General features: G+C 41.3%; 1 protein-coding gene across 1 annotated transcript in view; it reads right to left on the bottom strand.

Annotated features, from left to right (window-relative positions):
- Nucleotides 1–24,705, bottom strand: part of LOC149460910 (palmitoleoyl-protein carboxylesterase notum2-like) — a 48,138-nt gene that overhangs the window by 8,367 nt on the left and 15,066 nt on the right. The window contains exons 7-10 of the mRNA XM_089679064.1: nucleotides 23,539–23,638; nucleotides 12,344–12,532; nucleotides 9,061–9,161; nucleotides 3,316–3,463 (exon numbers count right to left, since the gene is read on the bottom strand). Coding sequence (XP_089535190.1) covers nucleotides 3,316–3,463; nucleotides 9,061–9,161; nucleotides 12,344–12,532; nucleotides 23,539–23,638 — 538 coding nt within the window. The remainder of the gene's footprint in view (nucleotides 1–3,315; nucleotides 3,464–9,060; nucleotides 9,162–12,343; nucleotides 12,533–23,538; nucleotides 23,639–24,705) is intronic.

Raw genomic sequence — 24,705 nt, 5'->3', positions numbered from 1 at the left:
CAACCAAAGCTCTTTTGGCTGGATTACAGGAGTGCAGTTCATTCCATTTTCAGCTGACGGGGCTGAAGCCCGCTGTTGGCTGATGTCACTCAGCCAATCCAGGCTGGGGAAATATCCCGATTTTAAAGTCGGGATCCACCCCAGAGTTTGCAGCGGCACCTGGCTCAGCCTCTGAGTAAGCCGCTCCCTCTCCCTCCTCAGCCCAGCGCTCCCGTAAGCAAGTGGGGGGCAGAGAAGACAGCGCTGCTCAGAGCTGCTATGAGAACTCAGCAATCAGCAGTCATGTGATTTCTGAATTCTCACACTTACCCCAGGTTCGCACCTAAGCATTTTCCGCTGTGTTTTGCAGAACCGCACTACAGTCCATTTAACTTGATTTCCTAACATGTTCACATCTCTGCGTTTTCACCCGGTGCGTTTTTTGGAAAGGGTCAGGGACTTTTCTGAACGCAAAAAGGTGCGTTCTTGGTTTTATAGACTTCAAAGCATGTAGTGCGTTTTTGCCACATTTGTGATGCGTTTTGCGTTTTAAATCTGCCTAGCAACAAGAAAAAAAATTAAATTGAATTTTAAAAAGCGCAAAACGCATCAAAAACACGTAAAAATGCATGTACAAAAACACAAAATGCAACGCAAAACAAACTGCAGAAACAGTTCAAACTCAAACTGCATAGGTGTGAACCTAGCCTTAGAGCCAGCGAGGACAGAGGCAGCATTGGATCAATGCTGCATCCACCTAGGTAAGTATAATTTGGGGAAAACCTTCATCTCTTTTAAAGTGGGTGAAACATGTCATGTCACTAATGGGCTGGGATCTAAACCTCTTTAATTTACTTTACATCAGAGTTGAGTACAGTGTATGGCAGTACCTGCATGCCATATTATATTTTGGAGTGATATGCGCTCTATCTCTGCCAGCACATGAATACAGAGTGTAAACCTAGGGGACTGATACTGTTGGCTTGTAGCGGCACCGATCTGTTACGGTATTTGAATCATACCAAAATCATGCGTGACATAATAAGGGTTTATTAATATAAGACCAAGTTACATATAGAAATAAATACATAAAAGGAGCACAATTGAAATGTTCTACTTCTATAAAAATGCACTGGACTTTGTAGCGTGAATGCCTTGAAGAATGATTCGTCAAAGAACTCTGGGGGCTGGTTCACACCACAATTTCTGCATTCCAGATACATTCCTGATGCTCGTTTACAGGAGATTTTAATGTGTTCCGGTGTATTTACAGTTGCAAGAAAAAGTATGTGAACCCCTTGGGATTACGTGGAGTTTTGCATGAATTGGGCATAAAATGTGCTCTGAACGTCATCTAAGTCACAACAATAGAAGAACACAGTCTGCTGAACATAATACTACACAAACATTAGATGTTACCATGGTTTAATTGCACATAACATGCAAACATTTACAGTGCAAGGAGGAAAAGGTATGTGAACCTTTGGACTCAATAACTGGTTGACCCTCCTTTGGCAGCAATAACCTCAACCAAACGTTTCCTGTAGTTGCAGATCTGACCTGCACAACGATCTGGAGTAATTTTGGACCACTCCTCTTCACAAAACTGTTTCAGTGTAGCAATATTCTTGGGATGTCTGGTGTGAATCGCTCTCTTAATGTCATGCCACAGCATTTCAATTGGGTTGAGGTTAGGACTCTGACTGGGCCACTCCAGAAGGCGTATTCTGTGCTGTTGCAGCCATTGTTTTGTTGAATTACTTGTATGCTTTGGGTCATTGTCCTGTTGCATCACCCATCCTCTGCGGAGCTTCAGTTGGCGGACAGATGGTCATACGTTTTCCTGCAAAATGTCTTGATAAACTCTGGAATTCATTTTCCCATCAATGACAACAATCCGTCCAGGCCCTGAGGCAGCAAAGCAGCCCCAAACCATGATGCTCCCTCCGCCATGTTTTACAGTGGGGATGAGGTTTTGATGTTGGTGTGCTGTGCCTTTTTTTCTCCACACATAGTGTTGTATGTTCTTCCCAAACAACTCAATCTTGGTTTCATCTGTCCACAGTATATTTTGCCAGTAGTGCTGTGGAACATCCAGGTGCTCTTTTGCAAATTTCAAACGTGCTGCAATATTCTTTTTGGACAGCAATGGCTTCCTCCGTGGTGACCTCCCATGTACTCCATTCTTGTTTAATGTTTTCCTTATTGTAGATGTGTCAACAAAAATGTTAGCATGTGCCAGAGATTTCTGTAGGTCTTTAGCTGACACTCTGGGATTCTTCTTTACCTCATGCAGCATTCTGCGCTGTGCTCTTGCAGTCATTTTTACAGGACGACCAAGCCTAGGAAGAGTAGCAACAGTGCTAAACTTTCTCCATTTGTAGACAGTCTGTCTTACCGTGGATACATGAACATCAAGGCTTTTGGGGATTTTTTTGTAACCCTTTCCAGCTTCATGCAAGTCAACAATTCTTGATCGTAGGTCTTCTGAGAGCTCTTTTCTGCGAGGCATGGTTCACATCAGACAGTGCTTCTTGAAACCAGTAAACCCAAAACAGGTGTGTGTTTTTTAAGGGCAGGACAGCTGTCAGCAACTCATCCAATATCATCACACTGATTGGAGTCAAGGTTGGCTCACTCCTGGCTCCAATTAGCTCTGGGAGAAGTCATTAAGCTAGGGCCTCACATACTTTTTCCTCCCTGCACTGTGAATGTTTACATGTTATGTGCAATTAAACCATGGCAACATCTAATGTTTGTGTAGTATTATGTTCAGCAGACTGTGTTTTTCTATTGTTGTGACTTAGATGATGTTCAGAGCACATTTTATGCCCAATTCATGCAAAACTCCACGTAATCCCAAGGGGTTCACATACTTTTTCTTGCAACTGTATAATGTGTTTTTATGTGTTCCAGTGCAATTTAATTCATCTCAATTCAGGACATTCTGGTGCATTTACATGTGTTCTGGTGAATTTTGCCATGTTTGAGATGCGTTCCATTCAGAAAAAAATCAGCATGTACTTTTATTGACTGCACTGGAACGCACTGTACTGGTGTGAACTGATGTTGCAATATATAGAAAACACTGTGCATGTGTTTTTGATGCAGATTAAAAACGCACTAGACTGCATCTGGTTTGAACTAGCCCTAACAATTTTTCATTGGAGAACAGTTCTTAATCGTTATCCATCCTTGCTAAAAATACATAATTTTATAATTATTTGTGCTAGACTTGCTGTTACTCCCATACCAATAACTAGTAGGCACATAAAGAATAAATCCTAGAAAACATCACCATAAACTGTTAGAAAAACAAAATGGCTTATCTCTTACGGGACTTCACGCAGCGACTTCTTGAGCTCTCGCCCGATGATCTGTATGTTATTCCACTGATTTGCTGTCATGAATTGGAAATCAGGTTGGATGTTTTCTATTCTTAGCTGTTCCACATCATAAAGCCACTGAACCACAAAAATAGAGGCTGAAACAGAATGAAATGGCTGAGGCACAATGATAATGAAAAACAATGTATTGATTTGTTGCATATTAGATTTCATTATCTAAGAAAGTGTGTAGGTAGTAGAAGCACAAACATAAATACTATGCACATCTACCTATCCTATATTGGTAATAGTAGGCATTTATCAATATAGTTTGGTGGTTTATACAGGGCCGGTGCTAGACTATTTTGAGCCCTAGGTAAGACCTGCTACTTGCGCCCCCTCCCCCAAAAAAAGAAAAAATTTAAAAAGCAGTAGAGAATATTAAATCAACAAAACAAAAAACAGCTACATTTCTTTTAATTTGAAAAAATAGACTCCATAAGATGCCACCAGCACCAATAAAATAAGACAAAATCAGTGTCATGGATGGACTGTATCTGTGGCTGCCAGTGGCAGGGTGACAGTTGCAGTGAGTATAGGATGATGGATCCACACCTCTGACAAATCCCAGGCTGGAATTTCCCAGGCAATGGGGGGAGATAAGACGCTGTGACAGGATGCAACTGAACTGAGCAATCCCATACAGTGACAGATACGACACACTACTACCAACACTGACACAGATCAGCAGGCACTAGAAGAGCAGGCTTTGGGATCGTGATGATGTCATCACTTACTGACACATTGCACATGTGATGGATGTCCGGCTGTCTGGGTCACATTCACTCAGACACGAGACATTACCTTTCTCTGCAGGCACAACTCCGCCTCCACTGATGAATGGGAAGAGAAGGGCTGGAACTCCACCTTGATCAGCAGCCGCCAGCTGGCTTGCAGTAAGGGACTGAGTCTGAGAGGAACACTGGAAGGAGCTGCAGCTCAGCTGCTACATTGGCCCCAGACACCTGACAACTTCCTTTGTCCTTTGTTTCTCCCCTCTGCTGCCCCTCCCCTCAGTTGAATGATCATTCATGACATGGCGGCATCCCACACAGAGAGAGTGCCGGCCTGTGCTATGCCCAGACACCCCTGGGTGGCAGTGCACCCTAGGCGGCTGTTTACTTTGCCCTCTGGAAGCACCAGCCCTGGGTTTATAGTTAGAAAGTTAAAGTGGAAGAAAACCCTATCTAACCATTTTTAAAAATTTTTCCTCTCCCCTCCTCCTATCTATTACCTTCCTAACCTGCAAAAAAAAAAAAAAAAAAGTATGTATGGGGCTCTGTGGTTTCTAACAGTAGCCCTGCTGCTTCCCTCTCATACACATCAGGCACTGATCATCCTACTCACATAGGGTTAACCCTACAACCAGAGCACACCCCCGCCTATTGATTGGTTGCAGCTGTGTAGAAGGAGGAGCTAGCGCTGGACACACTTCATTTGGTCACTAGCTGGCTCCCTGTTACAGCAGGAGGATCATGTGTGCCAGTGTGTGTACCAAAGATGTATGGACCAATCCTCCAAACAGAGACTGCTGACCACCCAGGATCTTGGGCTAATGTCATCACTTTCCATTCTAGGGCTAGCCGACACTTCAATGCTACATGGAATACTGTTTTACATATATATATTTACACTGCTCAAAAAAATTAAAGGAACACTTTTTAATTAGAGCATCAAGTCAATTAAACTCCTGGGATATTGATCTGGTCAGTTAAGTAGCAGAGGGGTTGTTAATTAGTTTCAGCTGCTTTGGTGTTAATGAAATTAACAACAGGTGCACTAGATGGGCAATAATGAGATGACCCTCAAAACAGGAATGGTTGTACAGGTGGAGACCACTGACTTTTTTTCTCCTACTCATCTTTTCTGACTGTTTTTCACTAGTTTTGCATTTGGCTAGGGTCAGTGTCACTACTGGTAGCATGAGGCAATACCTGGACCCTACAGAGGTTGCACAGGCAATCCAACTACTCCAGGATGGCACATCAATAAGTGCCATTGTCAGAAGCTTTGCGGTGTCCCCCAGCACAGTCTCAAGAGCATGGAGGAGATTCCTGGAGACAGGCGGTTATTCTAGGAGAGCTGGACAGGGCCGTAGAAGATCCTTAACCCATCAGCAGGACCGGTATCTTCTCCTTTGTGCAAGGAGAGAACAGAATGAGCATTGCCAGAGCCCTACAAATGACCTCCAGCAGGCCACTGGTGTGAATGTCTCTGTCCAAACAATCAGAAACAGACTTCATGAGTGTGGCCTGAGGGCCCGATGTCCTCTAGTGGGCCCTGGCTTACTGCCCGGCACCATAGAGCTCGATTGGCATTTGCCATTGAACACCAGAATTGGCAGGTCCGCCACTGGCACCCTGTGCTTTTCACAGATGAGAGCAGGTTTACCCTGAGCACGTGACAGATGTGAAAGGGTCTGGAGAAGCCGTGGAGAATGTTATGCTGCCTGTAACATCATTCAGCAAGACCGTTTTGGTGGTGAACCAGTGATGGTTTGGGGAGGCATATCCATGGAGGGACGGACAGACCTCTACAGGCTAGACAATGGCACCCTGACTGCCATTAGGTATCGGGATGAAATCCTTGGATTCATTGTTAGACACTACGCTGGTGCAGTAGGTCCTGGTTTCCTCCTGGTGCACGACAATGCCCAACATCATGTGGCAAGAGTATGCAGGCAGTTCCTGGAGGATGAAGGAATTGATACCATTGAATAGCCCCCACACTCGCCTGATCTAAATCCACTTGGACACCTCTGAGATATCATGTTTCGGTCCATCCGACACCGCGCGGTTGCACCTCAGACTGTCTAAGAGCTCAGTGATACCTTCGTCCAGATATGAGAGGAAATATCCCAGGACACCATCCAATGATCTTATTAGGAGCATGCCCCGACATTGCCAGGAAAGCATACAAGCACATGAGGGCCATACATACTACTGAGTACCATTTTGAGTTGCTGCAATGAAATTTGAGCAAAATAGACTAGCTTGCTGCATCATTTTTTCACTTCAATTTTTGGGGTGTCTGTGAATTTAGTCATCTGTAGGTTGATAATTTTCATTTCCATCCAATGATGGGGCATCCTTACGTTCCTAACACATTACCCAGTCTTTATCAGTATAGATATCCAGCATGATATTTTTCCTCATTGAGATCTGATGTGTTTTCAAAGTATTCCTTTATTTTTTTTGAGCAGTGTATATTAAATATGTGTGTGTGTGTGTGTATATATATATATATATATATATATATACACTAAATACTCATGTGCGTGGACGAGCTGTGAGACAGTTGTGCAGAGTAAAGGTGCCATCATTCCCTCATCATTCACTGTGTATGAGGATAGGGGGACTCTGCAGAGAAATTAAGAATTCATACAAGAGGTCCATAGACCACACAGAGAGTGTCGGCCTGTGCTGTGCCCAGGCGCCCCTAGGTGGCAGTGCACCCTAGGCAACTCCCTAGTTTTCCTAGTGGAAGCACAGGCCCTGGGACAGGCAGATGTGCAAGCTCGATCCTGAGCGTGTGTGTGACATACAAAATGCTGCATGGCGCTGCCCCATGCTCTCTTCTCACAGGATTTTACTACTGACAGCAGCATGAGTCAATAGCTCCTGCTGCTCTCAGCCAAGCTTGTGAGAGAGTGGAGAAAGAAGAGAAGATGGGCAGATAGGCCACATCACTGGACTGATACAGGACCCGGAAGGGGGGAGGAAGGCACAGCAAGTGGCAAAATGTTTTTACTTTGCAGGGGATGCATTAAAGTGTTACTAAACCCACAAAAGTAAAATCAGCCTGTATATGTAGTAAAGCATGCTTGTTATACTCACTGTGGAACCTAAGGGGTTAATCATCTGAATTGTGTAAAAAGGCTGTTTGATCCTGTCTTCTCTAATCATCTCGTGTGGAGTCACTCTGCACATGCTCAGTTTGGCATGTATTGCTGGAGTGTTTTTTTTTTTTCTTGGGAGAGTGCATGTGAGCAGCACAGGGCAAATTAGCACTGTTCAGACAGAGGTCAGGGGTTCTGCATCTTCCTAGAGCAAAATGAAAACTCTTCCGCTTCAAAATGTGCATTGCTGAACATATATGGAAGTCACAAGACTTCCATAAAAAGGTATTTAGCAATTTATAGTTACTAAAATAATTGCACTTTGTGCTGTGTACTGTGGGAGACCAGATATAGTGAATGCAGGGTCCTGGGTTTAGTAACACTTTAAGATAGAAAATGTTTTACCTTTAGAACCACTTTAAACATGCCCTCAACATGAGGGGTAGCCTGCCAGAAGGGGCCCCCTGCAAGGCACCTTGTCCCATTGTTGATGAGGACAAGAGCCTCATCAATACATCTCTAACCCAGTGAATGTGAAACCCTCAAATAACTGGCACCTCTCTACATGAATGAGTGAAAAAAAAAAAAAGAAAGAACACATAAACATCACAGAAACAAGTAATTTATAAAAAAAACTAATCTCACAATATTTATCCATTTATATTTATTATGTCATTCATGTGGTTCAGTGAGGTAGATCCATTGTCAATCACAACGAAAAACGGCCTATTGACACAAACAGGATGACCCATGCTGATGTTCCTCTCTCACATGATTCTCACCACAAATGACAGCTCCCCAGTCCCCAGCTGAATGTCAACAAACTTGTTAGGAAAATATGAGGTCATGATTATTTTTTATTTTATGATATCACATGGGAAGCCCTGATTCCAGACTCTGCTGGCGGCCAGATGCTTTATTTAGTGACCTTAGTAATACAGCCACTAAATGAATGACTTATGGCTGCAGCAGCCAGAGGTTCTGGTAGGTGGGTGAACTGGCCAAATCTGGCCACTTAGTTCACCCATTTGATATACTGCGAACAGCTTTGGTTCAGTTTGCATTCGTGGTTGACCTGAATTCGAAGCTCATCCTTCTCTGACTATTTGATGAAGTTCTTTTTTAAGGAAGGCTGAAAAGCATCTGTAATAGAATAGTTTCATTTTTTTTTAAATGATTGTGCTGAGGTTTAGATGTGACACTCACTTGTGGCACAGTAATTAAAGCATGCTGTATTTTGTGGATACAAGGACTGTGGCATATGTGTGCCATGTTTACAGTGAACAGGCTCAGATTTTTTTTACCATGGCTTTTTAAACTCCTTTAATGGTGCACACACCATTCCGTGTGATGAATCTACCTCATTCCTCTCCTTTGGGTGCCCAAGATTGCCCCAGTTTGTCACAATCTTAGCAATGCCCGTGAAGAAGAACATTTGTTTGCATATATTAGTGCTAAAGGCAGAGCAGTTTATTTTTTTTAGATGCATTAAGTAGAATTTACTTAAACTGGAGCAAACATAAACCTGGAGCTGTTGTGCATGGCAGCCAGTTTCTAATCAGTTTTCATTTTCAAACCTTAACCGAACAAGCTGAAGATAGACGTTTATTGGTTACTATGCACAGCTGTTTCAGATTCTGTGTGCTCCAGTTTTAGTACATTTTTCCCATTGCTCCTAAAGGCTCACAATGGATTTTCCTGTACCTGAGCAGTCACCTACCCATTATCCATCCAACTCCCTCCCAATAAATTTAGTCATACCATGACCATCCCAACCATCCCAACTTTAATAACCCAAGACCTTTTTGGCCTGCATGGGAGGTTTTTAAGTGTGTACTGAAGCTAAGTGGTACTTACATTTCATTGATATAAAGGACTTGGGGCCATAAAAGCACTGCCACTCATCCCCTCTCCTAAACTGTTGTCTGCATTTATCTGGAAGTACTCCATTCCAAAGCCTGCAGATGACAAAAAAAAATAACCAGCTTTGGACTAAGTTCATTTTTCAAGACAATTTTTTAAGAGTTCCAGTCTTCATCATGTCAGTAGTAAGTAGTATTAATGCAAATAAAAATTTAACAAAAACAAATTCTACAATTATGTGAATGTTCTTTTAAAGCACAGTAAGCCTTCTTAATACAGAAAGTATTTACATATTTCATGTCTATAACAAATTCAAAACATAATGGACTCATTCTTCATTTTGGGATGGTGGATGGAGCCATACAATGAATTCCTTTATGACATTGGGTGGCTGTGCATCCACAAATTCTAGTTTACAGTACAGATTCAGCCTAATATCTAAAGCTGGCCATACATGGATCGAAATTCAGCCTGTTCAGCAGGGGCACCCCAAAAGATCTCCCCAGTCTCTAGCTTGTAGTGTAAATTAACAAAAATGTAAATTCAAGGGGGGAAATCAAAAGAGTAGTCAAACCAGAACTTGTAATCACACTGCAAGAAATACCATTAAGGGTCCAGTTCATTCCTAGTCTATTTATGTTTCTTTCAGTCCACTCTGATCTTTTATTGAAATAAAATTGTACTTCGATCTTTTAATAGTGAGTGGTATGGTGCTTCAGTTTACATTGTTGTTTTGTGTAATGGTTCATTTAGTAAGAGATGGACCTGTGGGAGGTAAGGAGGTTTCTTGTAAACTGAGTTTGTCAATTTTGATGGCCACTGTAGTAACCAATATTTTTGCAGAGGTAATTTAATAGTTCCTTTATAATTTGGTTGATGGGTGAAATATATTATGACTGTAAGATTTTTAGATAATCTTTTTTACCTGCCTTTCACAGATTTTTTTCTGAGCTGTAAAATTGTAAAACTAATTGGCATTATGTTAAGCTTTCTATATGAGGACTGAGTCGGCTTGAGGAAGATAGAACATCTCTCAAAACCTTGTCCTGAATTAAAAACTATTAGTGCCAAATAAAAAAGTATCATGTACAGTAGAGGATTGTAAGAACTTTCAATGTGCCACATCCAATTATGATCATGGAAAAAACAACTGCTAGGCACCTAGACAGTACAATAGTGGACTTTATAGGCACCACATGAGACCACACTTCATTTCATTGAAAAATAACATATTTTATTCTAGATAAGTATAAAACAGTTTGAAATACATTGAAACAATTTATACATTTAAAAAGAGACTGGAAAAAAAAATCCCCTAAGATACACAACCTCCTCTTATCAATTAATTGTGTAGCCACATAGGCTGTATTTGTATCTTGTCCAGCTTCAACGGTCAACGTGTATCTCCTATAGCTTCTTCAGGACCGTATGTTAGAGGACAAAGAACTCTAACAGTATAGAAAAATTACATACATTAGTACATATAATACCAAGAAGTAGGGGGGCATACAATTGAATCTTAAATAAACAAAATTAATATGTATCCATAGGGGACCAAAAAAGGACTATTATCTGAGGGGCACATTTTCAATAATATACCAATCATCGATAGGATCTACAAAACATAGTTGAGTTAGATAATTTTTTTTCTACATAAGTTATCTCAAAAAGACTAGAACGCATATTGCAAATACCTACATGAACAGTCTCAAGTGCAAAAAGAGGAAAATTCTCAAACTTCCTAATTTTTCATAAACCACAGCTTTTAATATGAAATATGAACAAAGGAGCCCCAAATGAAAATCCTCATCTATGAAGTGATGAAGATTTTCATTTGAGGCTCCTATGTTCATATTGTTCTGTAGAATGAATACAGCTATTGAGAAGGATGGAATGATCCCTACCGAATTAGAAGTTGTGGTTTATGAAATATGAGGAAGTTTGAGAATTTTCCTCCTTTTTTTCGCTTGAGGCTGTTCATGTAGGTATCCACAATATGTGTGCCAGTCTTTTTGAGATAACTTATGTAGAGAAAAATAATCTGACTCAACTACATTTTGTAGATCCTATCGATGATTGGTATATTATTGAGAATGTGCCCCTCAGATAATAGTCCTTTTTGGGTCCCCTATGTCCACCTGTCAGACCTCACATCTGGGTCCTTCTGCACTATTAATGTGAGCCTATGTATACATATTATTTTTGTTTATTTAGGGTTCAGTCATATGCTCCCCTACTTTTTGGTGATATATGTACTAATGTATGTAATTTATCTATATTGTTAGTGTTCTACCTCCTCTAATATACGGTTCTGAAGAAGCTATATTTGAATCGCGTTGACTGACTGTTGAAGCTCGACAAGCTACAAATACAGCCTATGTGGCTACACAATAAATTGATAAGAGGAGGTTGTGTATCTTGGGGGATTTTTTTCCCCAGTCTCTTTTTAAATGTATGAATTGTTTCAATGGTCTCATGTAGTAAAGTCCACCATTGTACTGTCTAGGTGTCTAGCAGTTGTTTTTTATCATGTACAGTACTCAATTGCTTTGCTACAGGTGCACTCCAATAGCTACAATTACCTTGTGCAGTTTACACCAGTCCAAAAACCCTATCTAACACAATGAGCCTTCGGTAAAATGCCAGTGTTATACTGCTAGTCTGGGTTGTCATTTAAATGAAAATTTACAGTTTGGGAATGGTAAACTGCAGCCAACCATTTTATCTTGGAATGCACAATTGTTTTTTCATTACATTACTCCTAACTATTAACAAATAAGTGAAGAGAAAAATTAACTTACAGTACACATATACAATATGAAGGGAACAGAACCTCAGCTGACAGTCTGACAATTTCCTACTGCTTGTAGGTTTCTTTTTATACTTCCTTAGGCTGGCCATAGAAAAAACTATTGTATTTCCAGATTCCACACAAGCTAGGTGGATGGTGGAATCCTCCCCCCTCTGCCATTGTATTCTGACAGGGAGACTCCATCGTTGTCAGAATACATTGATTTAGCGGTCGCAGCCCAATGCATGCAGTTGATGATTGATAAACATTTCTGTTCTTCTATCGATCTGGAACCACCATGCATGGATCAAAATTTGGCTGGTCCCTGCTGACCATCAATATCCAGCTTTAGTCTAGTAGAAATATCTGAAGGGGTAGAGATTACAGATGTGAAATTTTCTCAATTTCATCAACTGTAATAAGGATAGTGTTTGTGAAAGGAAAGCTGTAGGCACTCTACTTTTAAACATTTTTTTTTTCACTTACTTTAGACCTCTCTTGATAGCATCAGTTAATGCGCATGAGGAGCCATCTGTACAATCAGATTTTGCCTGTTTCTTGTCCAAAAACCAACCAGAATCAACAAGGCCCCGTACTTGAACAGTGTCCGCTGTTAGCTCTTCTATAAGTGCTGACACTCTGTCAATATTGATAAGGACCCCAGTACCTCCAGCACTGGAACAAAAGAAAAAAACTAAAAGATAAGAAAATTGCAGGATTCTAGTCTGGGCTTCATTCACACTGCTGTAAAAACATGCATATAGATTTGTTTTTTAATTATGTATCCTAATGCAGCTGCATTGTTTTCAACTGAGCCATTCACACATGTGTGTAGCCCCTAATGCAGAATCCAAACATCTGCTTCTAAGTACATGTGCTTTTAGGGACAGGGTTGGGGGTGATTGGGACAAGTAGTGGGGCATTTTCTACCTTAAAGCAGAGAATACATTAAAGTATAGGAATACATAGTACTACTTTAATGTATCTAAGAGAGTATTTGTTTCTATAGGATGAAATTGTTTCCCACCCATGGCACCACACTGTCATAATCTGTAAAATATTTAAAGTAAAACTATAGGCAAAACTTTTTTTTTTTCATTTTAGATACAGTAAGGGAAGGTCAAAACCCTGTCAGTTTATTTTTTACCATCTGTGTACCATTGGGGAGATTTTCCTTCACTTCCTGTTCCATAACCAAAACAGGAGGTAAGAGCAAATCTCTGCAAATTAAGGAAATTCCACGAGAACCCATAGGTCACCAGAACAAGCGTCCCCATGCAAAGATTTCCCCACCATTACTTTTCTGAGGACAACCCAACCTTTGGGATTTTCTTTTACTTTTACTTTCAATGATAATAGTAAACAGGGCAGATAGAAAGAGAGAATCTCCCTAATGAGCGCACAGCCAGCAATAAAAACTGACAGGTGTTCTAATGCCTCTGCACCCTATCCAACACTAAACGTTTTGCCTTTAGTTGTACTTTAAATGTATATAACTGACAGCACAGACATGTGAAGGAGACTAGAGAGTGTGTGCATGGTGGGAACCAGGGGCAGACTGACAACTCATGGGGCCCCCGGGCAATAGGGGATCATGGAGCCCCTGTGTCCTCACCCAAACCCAAAAAAGCCTATGATAAAGCAAATGAAAGGTACCAGGGGCATCTCATGGAGCCCCCTACTGAGTACGGGCCCTCGGGCAGTGCCCGAGTGCTCAAATGGTCAGTCCGCCCCTGGACCAGACAAGGTTGGGAGGTGAAAATATTTTTTTTTTCTTTTGGTTTTACTATATTAGGTCCATCAACTTATCCTGGGATACCCCACCACCATTTTACCTGATCCATCCAATTACTACTTCATACCTGAACCATCCACCTATCCCCTCATTTACTTACCATACCCAAAATGTTCACCTAAACCGCATACCTGACCTGCCCAGCTACCTCCTCCTTTCCTCATACCTAACCTGTCTATAGTGAGCCCTCCGGGGGCCACAGCATGTTATCATGACCACAAATCTCTCCTGATGGCTATTGTGATGTTTTTGCTCCTTTATTGTCATGACTACCCATTTGGTGTCCATGAATTCTGCAACATACATAACATACAGAAGAAGAAAAATTGTGGGAGGTCATGGCATCAGGTCTCATTAGTGGATACAATGTAATGCCAAGGTTCAGTGAGTGCAATTCAGGGAGGTAGGTGGGGAATCAGACATAAAAATTAAAAAAAAACTGCAAGGATTTTCCTAATTATTTATAGATAAAGTCTCATTTGCATTGTGCTTGCTCCCCAAATCAGGGGGGCAAGCCTCTAACTTAATGTACACTGCACAATAACTAATCTGGGACAGACCATCAAAAAAGAAAAAGTTTATAATTATGATTGAGAAACATATACGGTACTTGCTCATAAAAATATTATGTATCCTTTTATTATAGAAACTCAGATTTAAAATCACAAAGTTTTACAAAACACCTTCACCCTCCACCGTGTATTAAAAACTGTCAACATTGCCATCTCATACACTGGACATTCGAGCCACTCACAGCCACTACATGCAGAACTTAAATAATCTAATCATAATATGCTCCTCAGGATATAAGATATACTTCACCTCAGTGCATGGTATTGTAGGTACTAATATAATATCTACATATCATGATAATAAGCAGCCAACCATGCACTGTAAGTTTGTAATCCTATGACGCAATGCACCATTTGTATCTCTTGTATATACTCAAAAATCACCAAAATATTACGAAGCATGAAAGAATAATGCTTGGCGCATTTAAATAAACAAGAAAGCACAGCATTAAAGCCCTTCCATCCTTGGGGTCAGCAGGTGCGGACTGACCATTTGGAAACTCAGGCACCGTCTGAGGGCCCGCGGTCAGTAGGGGGCACCCAGAGATGCCCCTGGTACCTTTTTCATAGGCTTTTTTGAGTTTGGGCAAGGACACGGGCTCAATGATTCCCTATTGCCCGGGGGCCCCATGAGTTGTCAGTCTGTCGCTGGGAGTCAGTGATTATAACTGGTATCCCTTGGCCAAATAAGCTATTAATTATTGTCCATATTATCTCATAACGTCATGTTCAATTGTCTATTGCACTTGAATTATAGAAATGGAAGACAGAGCTGCAGCTTTGGGCTTTACATGTACAACAGCTAGTCCAGAATCATGGCCTATATACAGCAGCCAAATAATGTTTAAAAGCGTAGCACATGAGAAGCAAACATAGTTCACAAAGTACACATACAGGCTATAAGTGTCAAAGCCTTGAAAGTTGCACTGACAGATAGGGGTTTATTTACTAAATCTTGAGAGTGCAAAATCAGGCTCACGTCTGCAAAGAAACCAATCAGCTTCAAGGCTTTCTTGCTAAAGCTTAATTGAGGTTAGAAGCTGATTGGTTTCTATGCAGAACCTGATTTTGCACTCTCACGCTTTAATAATTAAACCCCATAGTGACAAAAAAGCAGTGACAGGCTTTGCCCAATCCAACTTGTAAATTGTATCTTCACCGTGGTTCCCAATGGAAAGAAAACTACATGCATCGGATAAGTAGTAGCATAGATCACAGCGATCTGTACTCTGGGTATTACGTACTCCTGACCTCTGCACTCTGCGTGTTACGCAGTTTCTACCCAGAGCAAAATGGGCTCAACTTTTATTGACCCCTTTAAGCTTCTCACACTGTTAGCACAATTTAGCCACACTCACCATTCGGCACGGCGTGGTATCCACACTGCTATTAAACCCTTCCCCTACTTTTTCCCATCCCAATCCCATTAACAGCGACCATAGTCTGTAGGGTGTTCCCCTATTTCATTTTGAAAATATGATCACCTTAGTGTTTGGGGAGAGATTGCCTGCTAATATCAACCGGTGACATCAACACTGATTACAAAAGATGTTTTACAGCATGTTCATCTAATTACGCATGCATTGAACAGATGATAGATATTCATCAACACTTTATTTGTTAAGTACAAAACATTTAGCAAGCATGTGTGGTAAATTTGTAAAGGTTTATTTCTCTGATAGAAGGTAACATAGGGGTTAACAGTGATAGTCCTCTCTCCAAGGTAACATTAAGGCTCATGTGTTGACATGCCTTCCCCCACGATTCTGTACTGATAGATCAAGGTAATACATTCACTGATGTAAACTTACAGGCTGAAAAAGATTCTTTAGTGCTTCATGTAAACGCTTAACAATAAGTGTAGGTGGGGAATATAAAACACTACCTACACCCAACTAAAGACATTTGCAACATTTCTGTTGCAAAACATGAGTAGGTGTATGTGGCTATAGCATGCATGTGACAAAAGCTAATAGGTTATCAACAGAGTTGCATAGGTTCAATACCAGATATAGGAGAGAGCATTTTACTAATAGCATTGCAGATTATCTGTACACTGAAATGTACTGAGCATGGAAGAGTGTTTGACTACACATAGAAATTTTTTGGAGATCTAAAAGCAGGGGATTATACACCAGTAGCAATGTCCCTGGACATTTCTCTTTCAAAACAACATACATGAATAGATGACATCATCAGCACACAGTATTTACAATCTATGCGAGGTATAACTGAAGTGGAAAGAGCCCTGAAGCCAAGTATAAGCAAGTGGACTTTTAAAGAATCTTTGGGATCTAAAAGCAGAATACTATACACCAGACCAGGAGACCTGCTCCCTGAACATTTATCTTTCAAATCAACCTAAATGAATGGATAAAGTCACCATCACACTGTAGTCATAATCCTTTAAAGGTTGTTATTGAAGACCCAAGAGCCTTGGGGCCAAATATACACATACACAATATATTGAAGGGCCCTGATCACTGTTTGGAGCCTTTTTTAACTCTTTGGATTGCTTAGTTTGAAATGTTAAATAATAATAATAATGATAATAACAGTTGTAGGCTCTGCATTTATTTTTTTTGTTCTCCAATTACCAAATCTAAAATCTTATAGATGACTTTGAGATCCCGCTGGTCTCCAAATCATGTAAAACCACTGCAAATTTATGAAAGATCATTTCCTTTGTTCACAAAAGCAGAAATCATGAAAATTATGTTTTATTCTGTAAATACAGTATGTCAATGCATATTTCTGAAAATATTTTGCGCCTTGGTGTATGTGTCAGGGAGTGTGGAGTAGATAAATTGCTCACCATATTTTGTATCAAGGTCTATTTGAATCAACATATATATTGTCTCCTAGAAAAGGTACTCTTTGGGCTTGGAAGGAGCCTTAGGGTACCAAGCAAGTGATATGTTCCTTCACCATTTTGTGTGATTCAATGCTGCAGTGGGACAACATATGAGAAAACTAAGTTAAAGTCTGTGTTTAATACCAGTTTCCAGGTATGGTAATTGAGAGAATTTGAGCTATACTGATGAATGAGAGAGGGATCAAGTGCACAACAGAAATGGGCCTATAATGAGCAGCAGCCAGGGTCTAGAAGACAACTACCAACATATAGAACAAGCAAGTTATAAAGCAAGCCATAGACAGTTCGAATCTCGACCGGTTCAGCAGGGACCGGACGAGATTCGAATCATGTATGGGCAGGCTGAATGTACCCAAGTTGATGGATCGACCAGCCTGTTGGGTTATACATGTGAATATTGCTAGCAGCTATTATAGCTGCTAACAGTATTCACTGTGTTATGCCAGAGGGGATGCCGGGAGAACACAATGGCTCTGGCGGAGGGATTCTTAAATCAACACTGATGCATGAAAGAAAATTGCACATGCATGCACCGTCTATGGTCTTTAATTATGTCTCTGAAGGAGAAGTATTGGTGAAGAGTGGGCTCTGATCAAAGAAACAGATAAAGATAGTGGTTCCCAATAGAGATGTTTGAAAGTCCATGAAAAAAAGCATATTGACAGGTGAGGTGTACTATATTGTATGTTTACATAATTCCCTGGTGCTCCCGAGGAGAGGAATGGAGTAAAGGAAGGATGGCTTAACTAAAATATGTGTATTTATGCTCTGCACTGAAGTCACTGCTACAGAATGTCAAACTTCATATGTGGCGTTCCACACAGAAGCTTCTGCTAGTATATCTGAAGTAATATGTCACAGTAATTTTTCAGATGTGAAGTTGCAGTAAAGTGCTGCAAATTAGTCTGTGTGGGCATCCTTTATTCTTAAATATCAAAGCCTTAGGCCGGAGATTTCGTGAGCTAGACTATGGCTGGGAGTAGGACAAAAATATGGTGGAGAGTTTAGGTCAACAACAGGAGGATGGATGCCCTATCCAAGAGGAAGCGGGGCGGGGACTGTACAATGTGGTGGCAACATCTGCCCAATAGTAGGCCCCCTTACACACCCAATTTGTGTACCTGTCAGAGACGGGTACATGAATCTCGTAACAAATCCATCACCACACCCTTTAATATCCCTTATTAAGAGTGCATAGCTAATGATGACACTGTCAACTACCATTCGAAGAGAGAGGCAACACTCAACCAGATGACCTCAGGATTTTAACAAGGTCATTTTGCAAGAGCAATGTACAAATACACAGAGTAAACCATAACACTCCGACTGTTCTGGGCCACAGTGGATCCCTTTCTCAAGGTGACAGACAGCAGAGTGAAATAAAACACATACATACTGTATATAGACTTTCTATGGGGGAAAGTCACCACAACTGTACAAACACAACCTTCAGAGTCCCATTCCTCAAAACATGACTAGCCAGACTGTGAACAACCTTAATGCAGTTAAATGCACTTTCACATAAACAACATGCCATTATAGCAGACCACTATATGGATGGTGTGCAGGGGTGGACTGACAGCTCATGGGGCCCCCGGGCAATAGGGGATCATGGGGCCCCTGTGTCCTTGCCCAAACTCAAAAAAGCCTATGAAAAAGGTACCAGGGGCATCTCATGGGGCCCCCTACTGACCCCGGGCCCTCGGGCAGTGCCCGAGTTTCCAAATGGTCAGTCCACCCCTGATGGTGTGCTTTCCGGAAACTGCAACCAGCAGTTATCCTGTGCTCCAAACACTAAAAATCATCACTAAGCACCACCCAATCATATGATCCAGTTGGCGAATGAGGGTATACTATTGTGACCAGATCCTGTGTGCTGATCAATATTTTGAAGATTTGGTGCAGTCCAGAAACCGGATGCAACCATCATCTTGCATTTCAAGTACCAGGAGTCATTACTAATCTCCACCTGTTCACCTATAGACCTGGCCTCTTGTACCAGTTCAATCCGGATTATCATGGAGACCTGGAATGCTGATTCTGGCTTGCCTGGCCTGGGAGGAATATACTCTAGTGTTGTGCCACACTGTGGCCAGACAGCTTAAACCTAAAAAAGTGTAGAAACATATATAGTGAGGATCGAAAGTTTGGGCACCCCAGCTAAAAATTTGTATTAATGTGCATAAAGAAGCCAAGGAAAGATGGAAAAATCTCCAAAAGGCATCAAATTACAGATTAGACATTCTTATAATATGTCAACAAAAGTTAGATTTTATTTCCATCATTTACACTTTCAAAATAACAGAAAACAAAAAAATGGCGTCTGCAAAAGTTTGGGCACCCTGCAGAGTTAATATCTTGTACTGCCCCCTTTGGCAAGTATCACAGCTTGTAAACGCTTTTTGTAGCCAGCCAAGAGTCTTTCAATTCTTGTTTGAGGTATCTTTGCCCATTCTTCCTTACAAAAGTCTTCCAGTTCTTTGAGATTTCTGGGCTGTCTGTCACGCATTGCTCTTTTAAGGTCTATCCATATATTTTTATTTATGATGAGGTCAGGAGATTGTGAAGGCCATGGCAAAACCTTCAGTTTACGCCTCTTGATGTAATCCCCTGTGGATTTCGAGGTGTGTTTAGGATCATTATCCATTTGTAGAAGCCATCCTCTCTTTAACTTCAGCTTTTTCACAGATGGCATCAAGTTACCATCCAAAATTTGCTGAAATTTTATTGAATCCATTTTTCCTTCTACTCGTGAGATGTTCCCTGTGCCACTGGTTGCAACACAACCCCAAAGCATGATTGATCCAACCCCATGCTTAACAGTTGGACAGAGGTTCTTTTCATTAAATTCTGTGCCCCTTCTTCTCCAAACGTACCTTTGCTCATTCCGGCCAAAATGTTCAATTTTAACCTCATCGGTCCACAGAACTTGTTTCCAAAATGCATCAGGCTTGTCTATATGTTCATTTGCAAAGTTCAAACGATGATTTTGTGGTGAGGACGTAGAAGAGGTTTTCTTCTGATGACTCTTCCATGAAGACCATATTTGTACAAGTATCTCTTTATAGTGGAATAGTGTACCACAACTCCAGTGTCTGCCAGATCTTTCTGGAGGGATCGTGCAGTCAAACGTGGGTTTTGAATTGTTTTTCTCACAAGCTGTTTTTCTCACAGCGAGCTGTTCTGTCTGATATTTTTCTTGGTCTTCCAGATCTTGCTTTAACTTCCACTGTTCCTGATGACTGCCATTTCTTAATTACATTCCGAACAGAGGATACTGACATCTGAAAACACTTTGCTATCTTCTTATAGCCTTCTCCAGCTTTGTGAGCGTCAACTATTTTCAGTTTCAGTTTTCTAGACAACTGCTTAGAAGAACCCATGGTGCTGATTGTTGGGGCAAGGTCAGATGAGTCTGGGCATTTAAAACCTTTGAGATTGACATCACCTGGTCTTCCCAGACGATGATTGAGAACAATCCATGACACTGGCAGGTCTCAGCTTGGCAAAGGGGGCAGTGAATGCTATAAATTCTGCAGGGTGCCCAAACTTTTGCAGATGCCATTTTTTTGTTTTCTGTTATTTTGAAAGTGTAAATGATGGAAATAAAATCTAACTTTTGTTGACATATTATAAGAATGTCTAATCTGTAATTTGATGCCTTTTGGAGATTTTTCCATCTTTCCTTGGCTTCTTTATGCACATTAATACAAATTTTTAGCTGGGGTGCCCAAACTTTCGATCCCCACTGTAGAAACAAACAATAAAAATGTAAAACATGTTCATTCTTAAAGTGGTTGTAAACCTCAGACATGAAATATGAACATAGCATATCCCCCTATAGTGTGTACTTGTCTCAGTCCAGAGCACTAAGTGTCATTTCTGTCTACTTCCTCGTTCCTCGTTCTGACAGGTTTTCCTGACACCAAGAGAAAAAAGGTGACAGGGGAAAGAGCTCCAGCTGATTGACAGCCTCAGCTCTGTTCCTATGTGCTGTGTGAAGGGAGGTTGTCCCCTTCCTCTAATCAGCTGTCAGAGCTCTCCACACTGGTGTAACCTCAGCTCTCTGCCCCCTGCTTTTCAGAACTGAGCGATCCTGTGTAAATTATGTATTTTGAATATTTGTGGGGGAAAGACATCTGTAGATAAACAGGTACAACTTTTGTAGGAGGATTTGTTTCATATCTATATATCACCTGAGGTCAGTCACTTCACTAGGAAGAGAGGGAAAGTAAGAAACCATGGTACTGAGGCCCCTGGGTGTTACCATGTCGTCGGTGTGTTATGATATACTCTGCCTATTTGTACATTGATCTTGCAAAATGACCTTATTAAAATCCTGTGCGCTGACTGTCTCTTCTACAGCTACATGATCTGTTTGTGTCTGCACTGAGGAAGGAGTGCGCACACTCTACACTCCTTTCTTGGTGCACTCATTCCTGCCCTACCTCCTCGACCACTGGGCCCATCACACTGACAGGCCCAGGTTCAAGGATCTGCTTACTGGAGTCAACGAAGTCTGATGGGGAACTGAGAAACTAGTTGTCCATCGGGTCCGCTTACTTTTGATTGAGAGCCCACAGTAGTGGGCTGATCCATAGTCCTATAGCGCTTTTCAAATCCACCCACTTCCATGCGCTGTCATTCAAAAGTAAAGTGGACTTGATGGGAAAATAGTCTCTCAGTTCCCCATCAGGCTCTGCCCACCCAGTGACATGTAATTTCCAAAAATGGGCAATGTCATATTTGGGTATCATCTTTGTTTACATTTAGCTTTCAGCTGGGGAATGCCTCAGCTAACAGATAAATGGGTTCAGGTATACAGTAGTGTGCAGGAAGCCGTCACATACATGACACCTTCCCAGCAGAGGCACATGTGGGCAGGGCTTAATATGACCTAGTTAGGGGACACTGGAAACTTCACTCGCTATGTGCCTGTATGAGCAAGCACAGACCGCAGTCATGAGAAATCTGCCTTAAAGAGGTACTCTAGACTTAGAAGCAAGCATAACACTTGGTACAATGAACTCTCTGTGCACAATTAACTTCACAGTTGCCTAACTATACTTACATGGTGCAGCACTTCTGATGGGATACCATGAAGCCTTTACCCCGCTCCCCCAGCCTACCCTCTATATCACCTCACTCCCAGTGACATATTCAAAACGTCTTACTCCATTAAGCAAGAAGTCTCTACATGTTTCTGAGCTTCTGTACTCCTGATCCAGGATCCTCACTCTTCCCTTTCCGTGTGACATGCAGGCTACATCCATAGACGCTCTGTGTCACAATGTTGGTCGCATGTATGGGACATCTGTCACTAGGGAGGGGTTAAAGCTCAGAAACCCCCTTATTACCAAAGCACTCAGTCATCCTTGCCAAGTCAAACTGTAAATTTGCCAGTTTGCAGCTATAGAACCCAACACTCCTCTGGTTACTCATGGCAATGGCATCTCAACCTTTCACTTTGTAGTTTCACCACTTGTTAACCCTTGAACAGTGTTCTCTCCAACATTCCATTTCACCCCCTTGTTACAAGCCCTGTACTTTTGTATGCCTTGCATGCACCCTGTTACTCAAAGAACTTCAATCCAGGAACTTTTGGAACATTTACTTGAAACCTCTTGCCGATACAGAATTAATGTAAAAGAGTCTCTCACAGATTCCTCCATACACAGCTCTAGTTCATCCTAGCTTAGGCTGCCCAGTTCATACCTCTTAGATATGTCCTTTCAGCAAACTCCATAACCGGCTTCTGGTACCCCGACTGGGTACCCCAAAAGGGGGGCCATGTGCTCAAAGTAGAACTACTTTCTGCAGCATTTCTTCCTGTCTATTCCCATGTGGAAGGCCAAGAGAGAGCCCAGATGGCTGCCTTCCCTTGTATTTATAGCCCACGACATGGGAACAAAGCCATGAACACCGGGGAGCCAGCAGCCTTAACCTCTTCCTAACTCCCTGGGCTGGCCAATTCACTAGCACATACTTTATTATAACCACAGTACAAACAGTAACATGAGATAATGTGCATCCTACAAGTAGGCATCTGCCTACAAATTGCCTACTCTGAGTCATGATATAGCTCCTGTACACCAGCTCAGAGTTGGTCATAAGCATCGCCAGCTTCCTAATCTGAGAATTGGAGGTAATTGTTTAAGAATTTGTTGCTGTCATATTGACAAGTTTGTAAAGTGGCGGTTGTAAGAACTAACTGAATTTGCTACAGAAGTTGGTAATATTTCCGACACAGGTGCAAATGCATGCCCGAGAGGAACTACCACCAGAAAAGTGCCTTTAGGGCTGTTTTGAATTCCCCTGTTTATGTTAAAAGTTAAAAAAAAACAAAAACCAGCACTGATGGATCTACAAATCTTTCTACCAACATATCAAAACAGCATATACACATAATACATAAACATTTTAACAGTTGAAAACTTACCTAGAACCTGCTAGAATGACAGTTTTGGCCTGTTTTAAGCCTCTTGGTACTAAATCTCGAATTACCTCCTGAATTATTAATGATCCCATGAATGAATAGTCTGGAAACCAGAAAGAAAACAAACTGAAATGGAAATATATTGTGTACATGTTTTTTTTTTAGAACATTTATGAAAATTTAAATATTCAGGTGTCTTTTATATTTTACACACTTTTCTATATTTTCAAGATTCATTTCATATATAGATCAATATATTCTCTCTCTAGTAACTATTTGCATTTAAGGGTGACCATAAAATGTCCAATTCTGCCTGTCAGTCCAAAGCCTTATATGATAAGTTTCAAACCATTTAGGGTTACCCTAAGTGGTAATAATGAGTACTTTAACCTCATTACTTCTTATAGAGATTTTCCGACATATCTAGCATGGAGCTTACACAAGGAGTTAGTAACCTGAGCAATGGAGCAGCATGGGAGGCGAGTAATGTGAGTCGGGAGATGGAATTTAAAAAGACTGCATATTTGCCAAATGGGGCAAGTAGCAAAGTCTCTTTAATGAAAAGAAAAAAGAAATGTGTTAAATGGGTGTATGCAATTTAGTCTGCCAGACAAATTAGGTGGTTTCTGGCAATGCAGAGGACAGGTAAATGTCTCCCTATTCTCGGGGTGACATTGGACCATCTATAGGCAGTATAGGGCAGTACAGTCAGCATCCTTGCAGAAAAGCTGCTGTGATTAAAGTATAACTCACACAAAAAGTAAATTTTCCAGCAGACTGAAGTGACTGATGGATTTGCATGTAGAAAACAGTAAAGTGTAATCATTATTATTATTATTATTATTGTTATACAGTGCTTATATAGAGCCAAAAAGTTTGCTCAGCGCTGTACAATATAGTGGGGGACAGTACATGAGACAATACAGTAACAAAACAATATACGAGAGGTTCGAGGGCCCTGCTCTTTCAAGCTTACAATCTAGGAGGGAGGGGATAGTGGTACAGGAGGAAGTGGCTGTGGGGGATGGAGTGGTAAGAGGAGTGGAGATCGGCTGTTAGGTGAGGGTGGGGTAGGCTTCCCTGAAGAGATGGATTTTCAGGGTGCGCCTAAAGGTGAGGAGGGTAGGTGATGGATTGGGGTAGTGAGTTCCAGAGGATGGGGAAGTCCTG

The sequence above is a fragment of the Staurois parvus genome, unplaced genomic scaffold (assembly GCF_062004578.1).
Source record: "Staurois parvus isolate SC_StPar_1 unplaced genomic scaffold, SC_StPar_1.0 ptg000217l, whole genome shotgun sequence".
Classification (NCBI taxonomy): domain Eukaryota; kingdom Metazoa; phylum Chordata; class Amphibia; order Anura; family Ranidae; genus Staurois; species Staurois parvus.
The sequence above is the reverse complement of the archived record's forward strand: the minus strand, read 5'-3'. Positions and strand labels throughout refer to the sequence as shown.